This window comes from Rhipicephalus microplus, unplaced genomic scaffold (genome assembly GCF_043290135.1).
Source record: "Rhipicephalus microplus isolate Deutch F79 unplaced genomic scaffold, USDA_Rmic scaffold_17, whole genome shotgun sequence".
In the NCBI taxonomy this organism is placed as follows: Eukaryota; Metazoa; Arthropoda; class Arachnida; order Ixodida; family Ixodidae; genus Rhipicephalus; species Rhipicephalus microplus.
This window is the reverse complement of record NW_027464590.1, coordinates 8853173-8869306: the sequence shown is the minus strand read 5'-3', so window position 1 is coordinate 8869306 and position 16134 is coordinate 8853173. Positions and strand designations below refer to the sequence as shown.

At 46.6% G+C, this 16134-nt stretch overlaps 1 protein-coding gene across 3 annotated transcripts; it reads left to right on the top strand.

Moving 5' to 3' along the window:
* Nucleotides 1-331: 331 nt before the first annotated feature.
* LOC142785030 (uncharacterized) lies at nucleotides 332-14109 on the top strand. 3 transcript variants are annotated; one of them, XM_075883456.1, is made up of 5 exons: nucleotides 332-655; nucleotides 8049-8103; nucleotides 10257-10345; nucleotides 13504-13663; nucleotides 13761-14109. In XM_075883456.1, exons 1-5 carry the CDS (start codon nucleotides 509-511, stop codon nucleotides 14021-14023), a joined length of 714 nt encoding a protein of 237 aa, XP_075739571.1. In that variant the 5' UTR covers nucleotides 332-508; the 3' UTR covers nucleotides 14024-14109. The 3 variants fall into 3 exon arrangements, with proteins under 3 accessions (XP_075739571.1, XP_075739572.1, XP_075739570.1); XM_075883457.1 differs by having other exon boundaries at nucleotides 8041-8103; XM_075883455.1 differs by having other exon boundaries at nucleotides 332-665; nucleotides 8041-8103.
* The last annotated feature ends 2025 nt before the right edge of the window (nucleotides 14110-16134 follow it).

Sequence of the window (16134 nt, the reverse complement as noted above, 5' to 3'; positions counted from 1 at the left end):
CTCAATCTCATCACTGTGGTCAGGAAACAGAGAGGAAAAGTACAGCAGTAGTACGTAGAGAAATATTCAATTTCAAGCCCTTTAGCAATATCATCTGAACAAATTGCCAGTTCACTGTTGAATTCTCGATGGAAACAAACAGCTGATCAGGGACGCAAGCTTGGCTTGGCACTGGCTTGGCCGTTCATACAGAGCCAAAATCCGCTGCAGGAAACTGATTTCGGATCGTATTGAGACAAAATATTTTATACATTTTTGTTTTCTTTGTTTCATTTCTCTAATTGCTCTTGTGATGGCGTGGACCGCGCTTCGTGATCTAATGTACCGGCGCACTGTTTTTAAGTTTAGTATGGCGCACGATAATACATGATTGCGTGCTTTAATGTAAAAAGGTTCGCGAGTATGGCAGCAACACTGCAATGTCGGGAAGAGGCACGGGGAAGAGGATAGTAGTAGAACCAGTAGCAGCTGCATGCCCGGGTGGAGCTACTGATGCCCAGATAGAGGAATGTCAACCCGATGCCTTTTGTGTTGGCCGTGCTGGCAGTTCCGCCGACTTTATAGAAAGAGACGACCCCGTCGCTTGTCCTCTTCTCTTTTCCTTCGGGCATCAGCGACAACATTGACGGACGACATGTTCGACTTCACCGTGCACGTGAGTATAGGTTGGTTTTTCATTCGAGTGAATTCTTGTTCAGATTTGCAACTTGTCGACTTCATCCTGATCACCTGTCACCGGCAATAAGTCACATACGTGTGATATTTAGGTGAAATAAATGATAATGCACATTTTCTGCTCCATTTGCGTGACTTAGCTACACCAGGACATGAGGTAAAGCCTTTGTCGCCTAGCCACTAGCAGGCAAGATCGATCACTCGCATCCTTCAGTTCACGAATCAACGCGCCTGCCTTAAAATTAGTAAGCTGCTCGCAAAGAAATCTTACCGAGGCAATTTTGTTTTCTGTGAACAATGCACCGTAGATTTGTCTTGAATAACAAAAAAAAAACTTGAAAAATAAATGTCGCGACCTTTTAGAAAACGCCGTGTTTAAGAGCTAGACGCGGCATTTTGTAAAAGGCTCATTAAATTCAGTATGTTTTCGTAGTTTCTGCTTGAAATTATTATTGTCTATGAATTTCATGGCCCAATCCTTTGCTTTGGCTGAAAATCTCGGCGGCAAAAACTTTGTTCAGTGTCCCTTTAAGGGCAGGTGTAGATGCCATCATTTCAGTCGCAAATCTTTTTGCTAGTCGGTCGGCTGGTTAACAGTAAGGGTACTAACTAGAGTTCCAGATTTCATCAGCAACACATCGTCATGGCTTCATCAGATGCTGCATTATATACATTCTATCCTCGTTTTTAAATAGGTGTACCGTATGGTCCACTGTTACAGGAAACAAGCGAGCTCATGGACAGTGAGCCATGTAGTGCTAACTGGCAGCGAGGCTTGTGAATGGGACGCATGCGCATAGAATCGGGGTGCGCCCAGTTTTGTCTGCCATTTCTCCGCCTGTACGCATGACAGCATTGGAAAGCGCATCCGTATTTTAGCTGCACAATTTATCTAGCCCAGTGCCTCCTGCTTCAGGGATTTCCTGTGAGCACAAAAAATGCATGATTTTAATCGTTGCTGCAGTGTTTTGCAAGTTGTCACCGTAAAGCACATCATATTTTTCGCATAATGCTCGCTGCAACTAGCAAGTTTCGATGACTTAAAATGCTGTTCAGGTCTGATGTAGCAAACATTTTAAGCTCGTCCTCGTGACCATGAAATATTGGTTTATTAAATAATGGAAGGCAGAGTTGGTATCAGTTGATTTACAGTGTGAAAATGAAAAGTGCGAAGGACCGTGCCTCGCAAGTAAGCCCCGAGAGCATGAGCAGAGAAGTAGCAGATGAGGATGCTCATGCGCTGCATTTCCAAATCTCACCAGCACTAATGCTTGACGGACTGCTGGCCACGCACTAGCGTGTTCTTTCTGAAACAGGACTTTGGCCCTGTAAGCAAGTTCTTGAAGGGCATAAGTAAAACGTAGAATGGGCCCCCTAAATGCACCCATCCTTGAACCATGTGGGGTCTCGGCGAGGCGAACGCGCGCACCGCCACGCCACGCTCTTGGAGTGAACGGACACAGTGGACACGGTCGGTACAAAGCCCACAACATACATACATTTATTAACTAATTTAGACGACGATATCGTCCGCCGAATGATACAACAATTTCAATTAACACTAAACCATACAAACAACATAATGCAGTGAAACACTAAACACACAATAACATGATAAACACACACTAACACACCCAACACACTAGCACATACCCAAGGCGGCGTCGCCAACGCCTGACCTTACACGCGGGACCCCGGCGCGAAGCCCGCGGTGCCGAGCACCGGGGACCCGCGCTACAGACAACCGTTCGCGGCAGCCGCCACGCGCAGAAGAGACCCGCTCAACGCTCGCCCACCGCCAAGGCCTGCCTTCCGCCAGGGGCCACCACCGGCGCTACCACTCTACCAACAGTGGTACTGAAAGCAAACACAACGCCATCTATCGCCCGGCGGTGGTCACCACCGCAACAAAGCCTTGGGGCGAGACACGTGCGCCACGCGGCGCAGACAACTTTACAGGGGGAGGGGGGGTGCCAGCACCCCCACATTCCCCCAACCTTAAATCAAACCATATCCCAAAATCGAAAATTAGCTACACAAGCTTTAACAAAAAAATGATATCGCACGACCATAATGTCCTTGCACCACGACACCGCCGCTGGTCGACACTGCTGCACTGTCCGGCTAGGCTTCACCTCAGTACCGGCCCCGCAACAGCAACGTTGCCGTCGGCGCGACCATCCGTCGCTAGCACCGACACGTCTTCCAGTTGCGACCAGCATTCGCGAGGGCGCCGGACTGCAGGCAGTTGCGCAGGTCCCAGGCATCTCCATCGCCCGACCTCACGACCGCATTCCTGGCCAGTGACGCTGACGATATGCAGGACAGCCGGCCGTGGATGACATCCCTCCCGCTGAATACATCAACAAAAAACAAACTCGAAAGAAACAAAGGAGCGCGGCCCAGGGGAGGGAGCTTCAGGCTTTTCGGCCACGTGGTACGGTGGTCAGTACTGCTAGCTAATACATCGGTGGCGGCCGAGACGCCCATCAAAATAAAAACAAAAATCACTTTTCCTAACTCGTGCTCACAAGAAAAAAAAAGTGAGGGAAGCAGAGCGCAACACCTCAACGCTACGATCCACCTAGTTGTGCCACGTGCGACAGGCGGCTGCGCAGAGCCTTAGGCCTAATGAGTCGCTCGGCAACAACCGGCATCCACCCAGCACCCAGCCTAGGCGCAGAAGAGGCAGCCGCGAGGAGACGTCCACTCTGTGAGGTGGCCCTATCGCTCGCCGCACACAGCAGCTTACCGAGCGATCGGCGTCCACCGCCCCGGGCGGTGTCACGACGCCCCGGCGTCGAGCCGCAATACAAGTCAGCAACGACGCCCGGCTCCCTGAGCCCAAAGAGATAGAAGAAGCTATTTACAGAAAATCGGACCACCCACGAGGCTTCCGTACTCACTCGCTTCGGGCCTGGCCTACAAACCACGTGCTCTAGGCCTTGCTCACCCCAGGATGCGGACCGCATGGCTCTCGTCCTAATTCAACGTTTTTGAAAACTAACAAAAAAAATAAGAACACTTGCGAGCAAAAAAAAAAAAATAGAAAGTCAACCTGCCGACAAATTGAAACACGTTACAAAACCAATCCCCTCGCTTCTCAACAAAGCACATCACCGACGCTAGCAAAGAAGTCCCCCCTAGGCCTACTCTACTCCGGCTCTAACAAAATCCCTGTACCGAACCGCAAAAACTGTCGTCCGATACTCCAAGAGCCCCACGTTGGGCGCCAGTGTGGGGTCTCGGCGAGGCGAACGCGCGCACCGCCACGCCACGCTCTTGGAGTGAACGGACACAGTGGACACGGTCGGTACAAAGCCCACAACATACATACATTTATTAACTAATTTAGACGACGATATCGTCCGCCGAATGATACAACAATTTCAATTAACACTAAACCATACAAACAACATAATGCAGTGAAACACTAAACACACAATAACATGATAAACACACACTAACACACCCAACACACTAGCACATACCCAAGGCGGCGTCGCCAACGCCTGACCTTACACGCGGGACCCCGGCGCGAAGCCCGCGGTGCCGAGCACCGGGGACCCGCGCTACAGACAACCGTTCGCGGCAGCCGCCACGCGCAGAAGAGACCCGCTCAACGCTCGCCCACCGCCAAGGCCTGCCTTCCGCCAGGGGCCACCACCGGCGCTACCACTCTACCAACAGTGGTACTGAAAGCAAACACAACGCCATCTATCGCCCGGCGGTGGTCACCACCGCAACAAAGCCTTGGGGCGAGACACGTGCGCCACGCGGCGCAGACAACTTTACAGGGGGGGGGGGTGCCAGCACCCCCACAACCATTGGGCTTATGAATTAGTGCCCTTTTCAAAATACAACTATTCTGAGCTATAAATTGTGACAGAACAGTGCACGAAGTTTAAAAATGGGAAAAAAGTCTTTAAATGTCCCCTCTATACATAGTGTTCTTGTGATGTCACTTCTGCCGTTGTCGCCCTCTCCCGCCATGCCCGGGTAACTCCCTGGGTACCTACGGCAGTTCACGTGCTGCAGTGCGGTTTGTTGGGGGCTCGTCATCTGTTGCTGTGAACGATGTGGAAGCATTGTGGTTTTTTGTTGTCTTACTTTAACGAGCTCATTGGATTAGGAAGGCCTCGCTCGTTCACTCGATACAAGACCAGACAATCAAGATGTGCGACACATATACCAGCCACGGCGTACACCGGCTGCCCGCCACAACCTATGAGGGCCTATTATCTTGCTTTCACTACAAATTGCCTGGCCCAAAAACTAGTGAAAGCTCAAAATCTCTCGAGCCGCAATTTTAAGAGTGGTTGTGCGAAGCGCAGCTGCTCCCATCGAAAACTAGTCGTGCAGAGCTAGGCAAGTTTACAAGAGATATAATAGTATGAATATATTGTCACGGCCTACGTCACCAAAGTAGCAATGCCCCCCTCCCCCCCAAGTGTTTTAAACAGTGCTGATGTTGAGCTTGAGCCTCTTTGATTGAAATTTGTGGAAATAGTCGAGGAAAATATTATACAAGGCAGATAGGGACTTTGCGTGGTGTGTGCCGCGGTAATGCCAGTCATCACTTTATTTTTCGCGTATGCTTTAACACACTTTTCACTTTGTATTTTGCTTTTGTTGTACGCTAATGTACAGTGGAGTCACTGAACATGATAGAGACCGTGTATAGAATTAATTGACCAATTAAAAAAAATCCTGACGCCCAACTTGAACCGATCGGCTATACTTCAAAGTGAACTAATATTGTTTCCCATTCTTTATAGTTTGTTTCAATGCAATACCAAATCTCCGCGATCGCCATCACGATTTTAACCGCCTTCCTCGCCATCATGATTTTAACTGTGGACAAGTTTGTATGTACAGTATCTTGGTAAGCTATATCTGTTTGCAGGTAAATACTTGGCTATGGCACTTACCCGTAATGAAGTTGCACCTGAAGATGCAAATATTGCAAAGTTTCTTCAAGTAGCTTTTGTTAATCTGCACCAGCCAAATACGCTGGTACTTTTAGGAAAATCGGAATGTGCGTTCTCAATTTCAGGTTATAACTTTCAGCGAAGAAACACCCTAAGCTCTGCTCCCTCTGCGTGGACTACTAAATCAACTTGCCTCACTAGCAGCTCATAATTTCTCAAACTTTCATCGTGAGGCAAAACTAAACGGGTGCAAGCACGAGGAGACAACATGGCAGTTGTAGGCGATAGATTCGGTTGGTGCCCGGGCATGTTGGTGGCGCATTTCGGAAGTGAAGAAAAGGTGCTGCGAGATGCACGTGCACACTTTGTATAGTTGCTGTATTGGACAGCAAACTTTTTTTCTTATCTGAGCAGTTTTACCAAAGGAAGCTTCATCATATGGCGTGATAAATGAAGTGAATCCACAGGTTGAACCACATCATAGCCTCGCTGTGCTTTTGTACTTTCTTTAGCTCGCAAAATTTATTTGTACATATAAGTGACAACTTGCCAGTAATAAGGCAGCACTTGTTTCTTTACCATATGATCATCTCCAATGTGCTGCTGCCTCAATATTTCGAATTCTAAGCATTTACACCATTGTATGCTAACTTTTCCTTCAAAGTGAGACAAGCCACATGTGTATCGTAGATCAAGAAGCATGCCAGTTTTACGTACTTGCAAGGTAAACATCAGAAATGCACAGTTGATCAAAAATACTAGTTTAATGGTGCATCTACATAGCAGAGCACCTGTGGCACCTCGGGAACAAGATAATGCCACATATGTTACAAGAGATAATTAAAAAAGACAGGGGACGTTCCGTGAACAAATAGAAACAAAAATAAAATGGCACGGTGCAGTGAGCGAAGGCGGCAAGGGGGGGGGGGGGAGCCCGTGGGACTTCAGCAGATGAACGTAAGGTGTGTGTTTAATATGTGGAAGAAACAAAAATTCAAAATTTTGGCGACTGAAATGAGGGTGACTTAGTGAGTGCGCTCATGACGAGAGTAAACACGGTTATTATTTTTTTTTTTTTTTTCAAATCTCTTTTGAAAGCCACAGGAAATCTGTATGTGGTGCAGCCTAACAGGAGGTCCGTGAAGGCAAATTATGAATTCGTCGTTGTACAAAGGCCTTTTTTTTTTTTTTTTCATGCGCACCATCCCCGCCGCGGTGGTCTAGTGGCTAAGGTACTCGGCTGCTGACACGCAGGGCGCGGGTTCGAATCCCGGCTGCATTTCCGATGGAGGCGGGAATGTTGTAGGCCCGTGTGCTCAGATTTAGGTGCACGTTAAAGAACCCCAGGTGGTCTAAATTTCCGCAGCCTTCCACTACGGCGTCTATCATAATCATATAGTGGTTTTGGGACGTTAAACCCCACATATCAATCAATCAATCATGCGCACCATAAATAGTGCTCAAAATTTAATTGCATATGTTGTTTTCATCCTCGCTGTATTCCGTGCTGTTTATGATGTAAAAAAAAAAGTACCACGCTGAAGTGGTGCTGCTTTTGGGCAACAGTTGAAAATGGCGGGGTGCATGAATGCAGAATACTGCCGCTTACACTCAAATCACTCTTGTGGTCACCTCCCACTGTTGCATATTTCACAGCTGCATATTTCCTAGCTAGAAAAATTTGATTTTAGGTGTTTCACGCCATTTTTCATGTAACTATTCCACAATTGCACACACTGATCAGCAGGCTTTCAATTGCGCTGAAGGACACAGGTGCCATAAAATTCATAGTCGATTCTTTCAAGAAACCGTATGTAAAGGCTGAAGCTTCATGCGTACATACACACACACATACCATATTGTTTTTTGTACTTTATGAAAGCTGCGAAGGTCTCATGTGCCTCCAAGCGTAACCTGTCTTATTTATTCTCCATCACCGCAAAAGTTTTGCGAGTTTCAAATAAAAGTACTTTGCGCATGGCCACTTTTGGGTAATCTTTTTGTGTAGGTGTTATTTGAGCAGCCCACAGTGTTTACTTTATAAGCCTGTATGTATATGTTGCATTATAAGGATGCAGAATGTGTGTAGCTGTGCAATATAGATGAAGTGTAAAAATTAAGTGTGTCTATTGTAGTGTTCTTGTAACCAATCTTACCCCCTATTCTAGAACGTCCCTCCACTCAACGCTTCACCTTCATTTGAGATGGCTGATGGGAGCGCCGTCTCTAAGCAGAGAAAATTGCTGCATGTCAGCAATAATCTGCTGTGATTCTCGAGTAGCGCAGCGTCGCTTTCAAACGAGCAGCGGCACAGTGCTCAACTCTGTCAAGTGAAGGGTGAAAGTCGAGTCGGGGAGCGTTTATGAATATGGGGGTTAGTTTTGTTGTCTTGTTAACCTGCCATTAACACTGGATTGATGCTACTTTGCTCTAGCTGTACAGTGCCCTCCAAGGCTCAAGGAGGCACCGCACGGGGAAGGCTCGGAGCAAACCATGCGTGAGTTTCCTTTCATTGTTACACTATGCACGTATTAAGTGATAGACTTTAATGTATGCTATTTGTATTGTGCAAGTTTTTGGGGACATACAACTTTCAACACTTATATGTTCTGACGAAAATCATGCAAGAATGAGAGAAGCTTGTGCAAAAATTATGCAAGAGTGTAAGAAGCTTTTGCAGAAGTCTGTGAAATGAAGTTTTGAAATTTTGTGGCAATGTGTCATTGTACAGTGGTCAACAGTCTTGCTCAGCATGCTTGACTGTAGGGCTCCCGGCTGCACAGGCGCATCTACGGAGTGCCTGATGCATGATGGGCCAAATGTCAGCCTGCACACTGGTGCCTCTTATCCCCGTTTGTCTGTTACATCAGTGTCTCTTGTAAAAGGGATCAACTGTGCTACCTTTTTTTTTTTCGAATGTAATAAGTTCTTTTTCCAGATTATTGTTGTTTTAAGGTAGAGCCTCACATTTCTATCATATACTGAAGATTCTATTTTTCCTTCTAGATGCTATGAAGTCACTTCTTGTGTTACAATAGAGTGAACACTGTTATGAGAAAAGCTACTTTATGGAGTTAACTCACTCCATATTGACTTAACACACAGAATTGGTGAAAACTACACTCCATTCCAGCTGCATTAGGAATAATATTCATTTGCATACTTCTGTTTCTTTTGTTTGTTTGTAGGCTGGAGGTTTGGAGTATAGGGTGGCCAGAGGGCACTGTGTAGTCTTTCTTCATCTTCCCAATTTTGTGAACATCAATTGATAGCCGTATGGGAAGCAGCCAGCATGCTGAAACAGCGGTGCAAGCATGCAAGATGTTCACCATTGCATGCAGTCAGTTGCTGTGAGCAACCTACTGCATACAATTAACTGCGAGTGGTGAACTAACGCTGCACTATGTGTGCCTCTTGGAAAGCTGCAATGGTAAAGTGCCACAATCGTATAGTAACATTGATAACATCGCAATTTGTTTGTTGAATAATTTTGCAACATAATCAATGGAGTTTTGGATAAATTTGTGTATCTGCCTGGTTCATCGAAGCTACAGAGTTAAATGCGGTATATACTCGCGTATTATGTGTACTTTTTTTGTCAATCCGGTCATGTGTGAAGCTAGTAGGAATCGCTGGCCTAAAAGCTCAACTTGGAATATATGTTGCAGGCGCTGTCACAGCTGTCTCAAAGCGGATTGTCATTTGTTTGCTAAGCCTGTTCAAATGCCCCCATTTTCTTGAAGTTCTTCCGAACAGTGCTCACACAAACCAGTTCCCACGACAGGGTTATACCAGAGAACATAAGTACTCTCCAATAATTGTCGGGAACCCAACGTAAAGTAAGATGCAGACAAGGAAGCGCGATGCCAACACAGTGCTGTGTGTGTCGCCCTTCATGTGTGTGTGTGTCCATTCCTTGTCCCAGTCTTCTATTGCGTTGTGTTCCCTCCGATATCTAACCAACACACCCAAGCTTCTATGCTAAGTCTTATTCAACGCACTCTTCTGCTGGCTCCCATACTGAATATTGCATGTCGAAGAACTCCACGCTGATGTGCTTAGCGGTAGCACGGTTTCAGTTTTCTTCGGTAAGCTTTATAACAGCAATCTGCCTCGTATATAATTATTGTAGCCTATCACAAGGAACGGTAAAAACGCAATGGCCAGATGGCGAAACCGAAAAAAAAAAATGAGTGCGAAAATCTGCCTCATCTAGTTGATGTGACAGGCCCTTGCACGCGTTCAACATCTGTGCTGTGTCTCGGGAATACATTCTTGCCGTGGAAGAGGTGGGAAGATAGGAGGCAAACCTTTAGGCATTTCGGACTACACATAAACAGGTTTCAGTTTTCAAGTTCGATATTCTAGGGAAAGCATAAAAGTTTATGGAAGAAGGGACCTTGCACTCAGTCCATTTTGTGTAAGACTGCACTTGCCTGCTCGACAAGAGATGTGCCTGACCAGAGCATCATGAAGTCAAATGTGTCTGTGTGTGTGCTGGCAAGGTGGCTCGGGCTGGTTGGGGAGGGCAAAGTATGCGAGCAAAAAGTTTCTTGTAGTAAAGCAGGCTGGCTAATTATACTGGTGAGCAAATTATGTGAGGATGCAAATTGTGCGAGTAAATATGGTATGTACTGTTGTATGTTTCAGCTCTATTGCTACGGATCCTGCGGATCCAACTTGGCATCCGGCAGCAACAAAGAGAGGTTCTGCAGGAGGTGCGACAGCTGAAGCACAAGGTACGGCTCTTGTCCGTGCCTCAGCACGCCCAGCCAGCACAGCGCCCCTCTGACCTTCCCCGGCTGCCTGCTGGTACAATTGGAGAAGTGGAGGCAGCAGAGGCAGCTGTGCAGAGTAAAGCTGTGGCTGCGGCTTTGGTGTATATTTCTTGATTTTTAATATGCCTATGTAACATGCAGAAATTTAGTACTGCTTTAAGATACTGTGTTTCGGGAAACAAACTAGTCAGGTTATCTTATGAGCCACTGTACTACAGTCGAATATGAATAATTCGTACTCAAAGAGGCCAGAAAATTTGTTCAAATTAAAAGAAGTTCAAAATAATGAAAGTTACCGTAATTACTTGAATCTAACACGCACCTTTTTTTCGGTTAAGAGAGTTCATAAATCGCATGTGCGTTAGAATCGAGTACGAAAAAAAAAACTGAATATGGTCATTCTATTGGCATCGCCACTTACAAAATGGCCGCCCCCTACGTGCGTCGGCATGGCGCGTCGGTCATTTCTGCCTACGTGTTTCCCATGTGCGGCACTTCATACGTGTGCTGAGGAGTTCGTCATCTTGTAGTACATTAGCATCGACGGCATGGTAGGGCCGACTCCAAAAACTCGAGTGCACCACAATGCTGCTTCTAAAAGAAAAGTCGTCGCGTGTGCCGGAACGGACAGAAATCGGGTCGCATCGCGGTCATTCGGAGTTCCCGAAACGTGCGTGCGGGACTGGCGAAAACAAAAGCAGAATATTGTCGACAGCAGAGATTCACGCAAGGCTTCAGTGGACCACAGCAGGGTCGGTTTCCACAAATTGAAGAGCTGCTCTGCGAGTATGTGATTAAGCAGTGAGCGGCACAGCGGCCCATGACGACAGAACTGCTCCAAGTGCAGGCTATGCAGTTAGCCTTAGAAAAAGGGCTAATGCAGAGCCATTTTAAAGCGAGCAGGTGCTAGCTAACGAACTTTATGAAGAGAAAAGGCTTTTCCCTCCGAAGGCGAATGGGCATATGCTTGAAGTTGCTGGAGGAGTACGAAGAAAAGCTTCAGAGTCTTCAGAGGTTCCTCCTAAACTTGCGGCACAACAACGGCTACCTGCTTGGGCAAATCGGGAATGCCGATCACACGCCTCTTTACTTCGACATGCCTGGCACCTCAACCGTCTAGGAGAAGGGGGCGAAGCAAGTTTGTGTACTGACATCGGGCCAGGGTAAAACTAGAGTGACAGCAATGCTCTGTTGCACGTCAGATAAGCATAAGCTTCCCCCGTACTTCATATTTGAATGGAAGACGCTCTCAAAAAGAGTCGTTTTCGCTAGTGGTGTGATCAAGCGGGCCAACGAGAAAAAAGGGTGCGCGTTGCAACCGATGTCTTTTTTTTTTTGTCGTGGAAATCGGGCGCGCGTTACAATCGAGGGCGCGGTAGAATAGAGTAAATACGGTAAACGAGCGGAGGACTCACCATGCAGTGATGCATGTGCATGGAGAAGTTTTATTCACAAATTACAGGACATCCATCATTAATTAAAGTAGTCAATACATGTCTGTACTCGTTGGCCTTGCAACGAGTCAACAAGTTTTGCGTGCAGTTTGCAAAGCATTTGTACTTCGGCTTCAGTATTCTCCTGGCAAAAAAAGTTGCGCACGGCAATGTCCAGTGCTGACACTCTTCGAAGACAACTGTGTTTCCACTGTTACCATCTGCGCTGCAGCCGGAGCGTGGCCAGCACATGATGAGAATGGAGGAGCGTCTCCACCTGGAGAAAAGCAGATCGGCATTCGAGAGAGAAACACTCCGCGGCAGCTTTTTTTTTTTTTTCTCTCTTCATGCGCGGTGTTGAAAGGAGAAGAGTCTCTACATAGCAGGAACGAAAAACAGGGAAGCGTGACACCGGCGCGTTGCAGATCGGCATGAGAGAGCCAACTCTCTGCGACAGCTTTTTTTCCCCTCTTTCTCTTCATGCGCAGTGTTAAGAGGAGAAGGGTCTTTACGTGGCAGGGACGGAAAAAGCCGAAGCGGGGCACAGGAATGTCGCAGATTGGCATTTGGCAAACATTCCACCGCAGTCTTTTCTTTCCTTTTCTTCATTTTCTTCTTCAAGCACAGCGATGAGGTGTCTGAAGTGCCACCGCAGGATTGGGCGGGGTGCTGAGAGCATTTTCGGAGCGCGGTATAGCTTTGATAGGACCACAGCGTCAGTTCGAATTAAATGTGTTGGAATTAATGAGATTCGACTGTATTTACTATAGTCTGTGAAGTCCGAGTGAACTGTCCTAAGCTAGCAGACGATGTAGGCGGCATCGTGTGTTTGATGGGCAGTGACTAGCAATAGCCTGCTTAAAACAGACATTCAGTAATTTTGTTTATTTATCACCCTATTTCGTGTCCGCTGCGGCTCTCTCTACTTTGAGCTACAGTTCACCCTGCCTTGTGTTAGCCGATTTCTTACTTTTTTAAAAATCTAACATGCACCCAATTTGGCAGTGTGAAGAAAAATGCACCTTTGTTTATTGTGATGAGATTTCTATAGCGAGAGGCCTCTTTGTTGGCTATCACAGAAAAATATAAACAGCAAATGGTGCGACCATCTAGTGCGACCTTTATTTTTCTATCAGTTTCATCTATGACCAAGATTTGGTCGCTCTAAGGTTGCCTCTTAGTACGCCTTGATCATGTTCATTTATCTTGTTGTGCTCTGCTTACAATGCATTGATAAAAAACATGTCCAAGCTTCTTTTTGAATTCCACATATTTTATCGTTTTTCACCTGTAGAAGCTACTCCTGGTCAACATTCAGGCAAAGACATTGTAACCTCGAAGAAACGTGTATTGGAATTTGAGCACTGTACAAAGTAATTATACTATTTCATAGCTAGAATCAATATTTATTAAGGGTTATAACAGTGTTGTATTTGATTTCATAACAGCGAAACTGCATTCAGAGAAGGACTCTGAAAGGTTCTCACACTGAGTGTGAGAGGGCTGATGTGGAAACCATTTTAGGTCAAGTGAGTTGAAGTAAGCGTAAAAAAACAATGAAATGTTGTGATGCCCAAAAATTCAAGTTGTTGTTTTCAGTGTCCTCTTCTTGCAGATTTTTATCATGAAAACATTTCGATGTGCTGTTGCGTTTACCCCATCTATGCTTCTTGCATTTTTTTACAGCGCAAGCACCTCCTGCAGATTGGGAGACGTGGCCTTCGAGAAATTGGTGTGAATGCCATGAAGGCTGTATTGGCACATGACCTGCAAGTGCTGTACAGCCTTCATGGCAGAAAAGGGAAAAGGGTCTTTGTGAACCTGAGGCTCTGTAGATTAGTGACAGGTTAGACTTGTTCATTGTTTTATGTGTGTGTACCCTTGTGTATTCTCTGTACTGCAGTGCTTCATGTGTACTATGGTATTTCTGTTCTTGTATGCAGGTGTCATCTGCCAAAAAGCAGGGTGCGACCAGGCGGAGGCCCTCAACTTTATTAAGAGGTGGCTGCCAGGGTCTGGTGATCGCTGTGGGGGCAGGAAGCGGCGCTTCAGAGAAGCATTTGTTGTGGAGCAGCCCGATGATCCCCACTCTCAGAGTGCAGATTATCGGCTGCTCGCGGCAGCTGGCTTCCTGCCCAGCCACAGCAGCCAGGGCCTTGACAGCACCACTGTCACTGTGCCCCCAACGCAACCTGACCTGCAGTAGAGCGGGCCTTTTTTGGTTGTGTATATATATTTTTCAATGTATACATTTTTTGTTGTACCAAATAAATAAAAAAAACAAAGAATAAATAGTCTGCAGACTGTCGGTGGTGCACTGTTCGGCTAGCTTATGCTGATTCGGAAGCACCATCACCATGTTTTAGTTACAAAAAAATGCTCTAAACTATGAATATTCTCGATTACCATGTGGGGGACATATGTGGGGATTGCAAGTGGGGGACATACGCTTTCAACATTTACTTCCTAACGACTTTTTTCGATCTGCTGTACCAAATACCAGTACCAAATAAAGCACTCGCTATTGCAAAAGATAAATTGGTAAAAAAATGAACTACACTTCTAGTGTTAGCAAAGGGAATGAGGTATAAAAGATGAAATAGATCGAGTAACTGCTTTCAGTTCTCAGCATTCAATTTTCTGTTGCCCCAAGTATACAGGGCTGCAAAGCTACAAGAGTGGGTCATCGAGGCATATTGTTTAAATCTTCCGGTAAGAAAAATTCTCTACTAATAATGGTTACATGATGGCAAGCCAATCAGTAGCCAATATTCGTCGTGCAGGAAACAGCGGTGTAATAACGGCATTTGATTGGCTGCAATGTGGCCCTGGATTGGTCCAATGTCGGTCGTACATCCGTAGCCAATATTCGTCGTGCAGCAAACATCGGCGTAAAAATGGCATGTGATTGGCTGAAATAAGGCCCAATGTTGGCCGAACATTGGCAGCTTTGTCGGCAATACGATGGGCCTTCGTCGGCCCAATGTTGGTTGCATACTGGCTAAAACATCGGCAAAACGTCGGCCCATCATTGGCTTGAACGTCGGCCCGACATTGGAAGAAGTTGCACTTCCGACGTCGGCCCGACGTCGGTGCCGATGTTAGCCGATGTTGGTCCAAGATTGGTCCAACGGCGGCGTGCTGCCTGGGTTCCCATGAGCAGTGTGTCACTTTTTTTTCTTGGCACTGATATCCTTGGAGAAGTGTTCTGACCGTGGTGAGAGTGGAGCACAACTGTCTCCGTGGCGCAATTGGCTAGCGCGTTGGGCTGTTAACCAAAAGGTTGGAGGTTCGGAACCTCCCATGAGCAGTGTGTCTCTTTTTTTCTTTGCGCTGATACCTTTGGAAAAATGTTCTGAAGGTGGTGAAAGTGGAGCACGACTATCGTCTTGGCGCAATTGGCTAGCGCGATCGGCTGTTAACCAAAAGTTGGAACTTCGAGCCCTCCCATGAGCGGTGTGTCGCTTTTTTTCTTTGCACTGATATCTTTAGAGAAGTGTTCTGACCGTGGTGAGAGTGGAGAACGACTGTCTCCGTGGCGCAATTAGCTAGCGCGTTTGGATGTTAACCAAAAGGTTGGAGGTTCGATCCCTCCCATGTGCCGAGTGTCTCTTTTTTTCTTTGCGCTGATACCTTTGCAAAAATGTTCTGATGGTGGTGAGAGTGGAGCACGACTACCTCCGTGACGCTATTGGCTATCGCGTTCGGCTGTTAACCAAAAGGTTGGAGGTTCGAGCCCTCCCGAGAGCAGTGGGTCTCCTTTTTTCTTTGCGCTGATAGCTTTGAAGAAATGTTCTGACGGTGGTGAGAGCAGAGCACGACTATCTCCTTGGCGCAATTGGCTAGTGCGATCGGCTGTTAACCAAATAGTTGGAGGTTCGAGTCCTCCCGAGAGCGGTGTGTCTCTTTTCTTCTTTGCGCTGATAGCTTTGGAGAAATGTTCTGACTGTGATGAGAATAGAGCCCGACTATCTCCTTGGAGCAATTGGCTAGCGCAATCTGCTGTTAAACAAACGGTTGGAGGTTCGAGTCCTCCCGAGAGCGGTGTGTCTCTTTTTTTCTTTGCGCTGATAGCTTTGGAGAAATGTTCTGACTGTGGTGAGAGTAGAGCACGACTATCTCCTTGGAGCAATTGGCTAGCGCAATCTGCTGTTAAACAAAAGGTTGGAGGTTCGAGCCCTCCCATGAGCAGTGTGTCGGTTTTTTTCTTGGCACTGATATTTTTGGAGAAGTGTTCTGACCGTGGTGAGAGCGGAGCACGACTGTCTCCGTGGCGCAATTGGCTAGCGCGTTGGGCTGTTAACCAAAAGGTTGGAG

Excerpts from the sequence above, each read along its gene's own strand:
- LOC142785030 (XM_075883455.1), top strand. The coding sequence starts at position 509 with ATGTCAACCCGATGCCTTTTGTGTTGGCCGTGCTGGCAGTTCCGCCGA. Across the intron at positions 10,346-13,503 it reads TGCGACAGCTGAAGCACAAG|CGCAAGCACCTCCTGCAGAT; the intron begins GTACGGCTCTTG and ends ATTTTTTTACAG. Across the intron at positions 13,664-13,760 it reads GCTCTGTAGATTAGTGACAG|GTGTCATCTGCCAAAAAGCA; the intron begins GTTAGACTTGTT and ends TCTTGTATGCAG.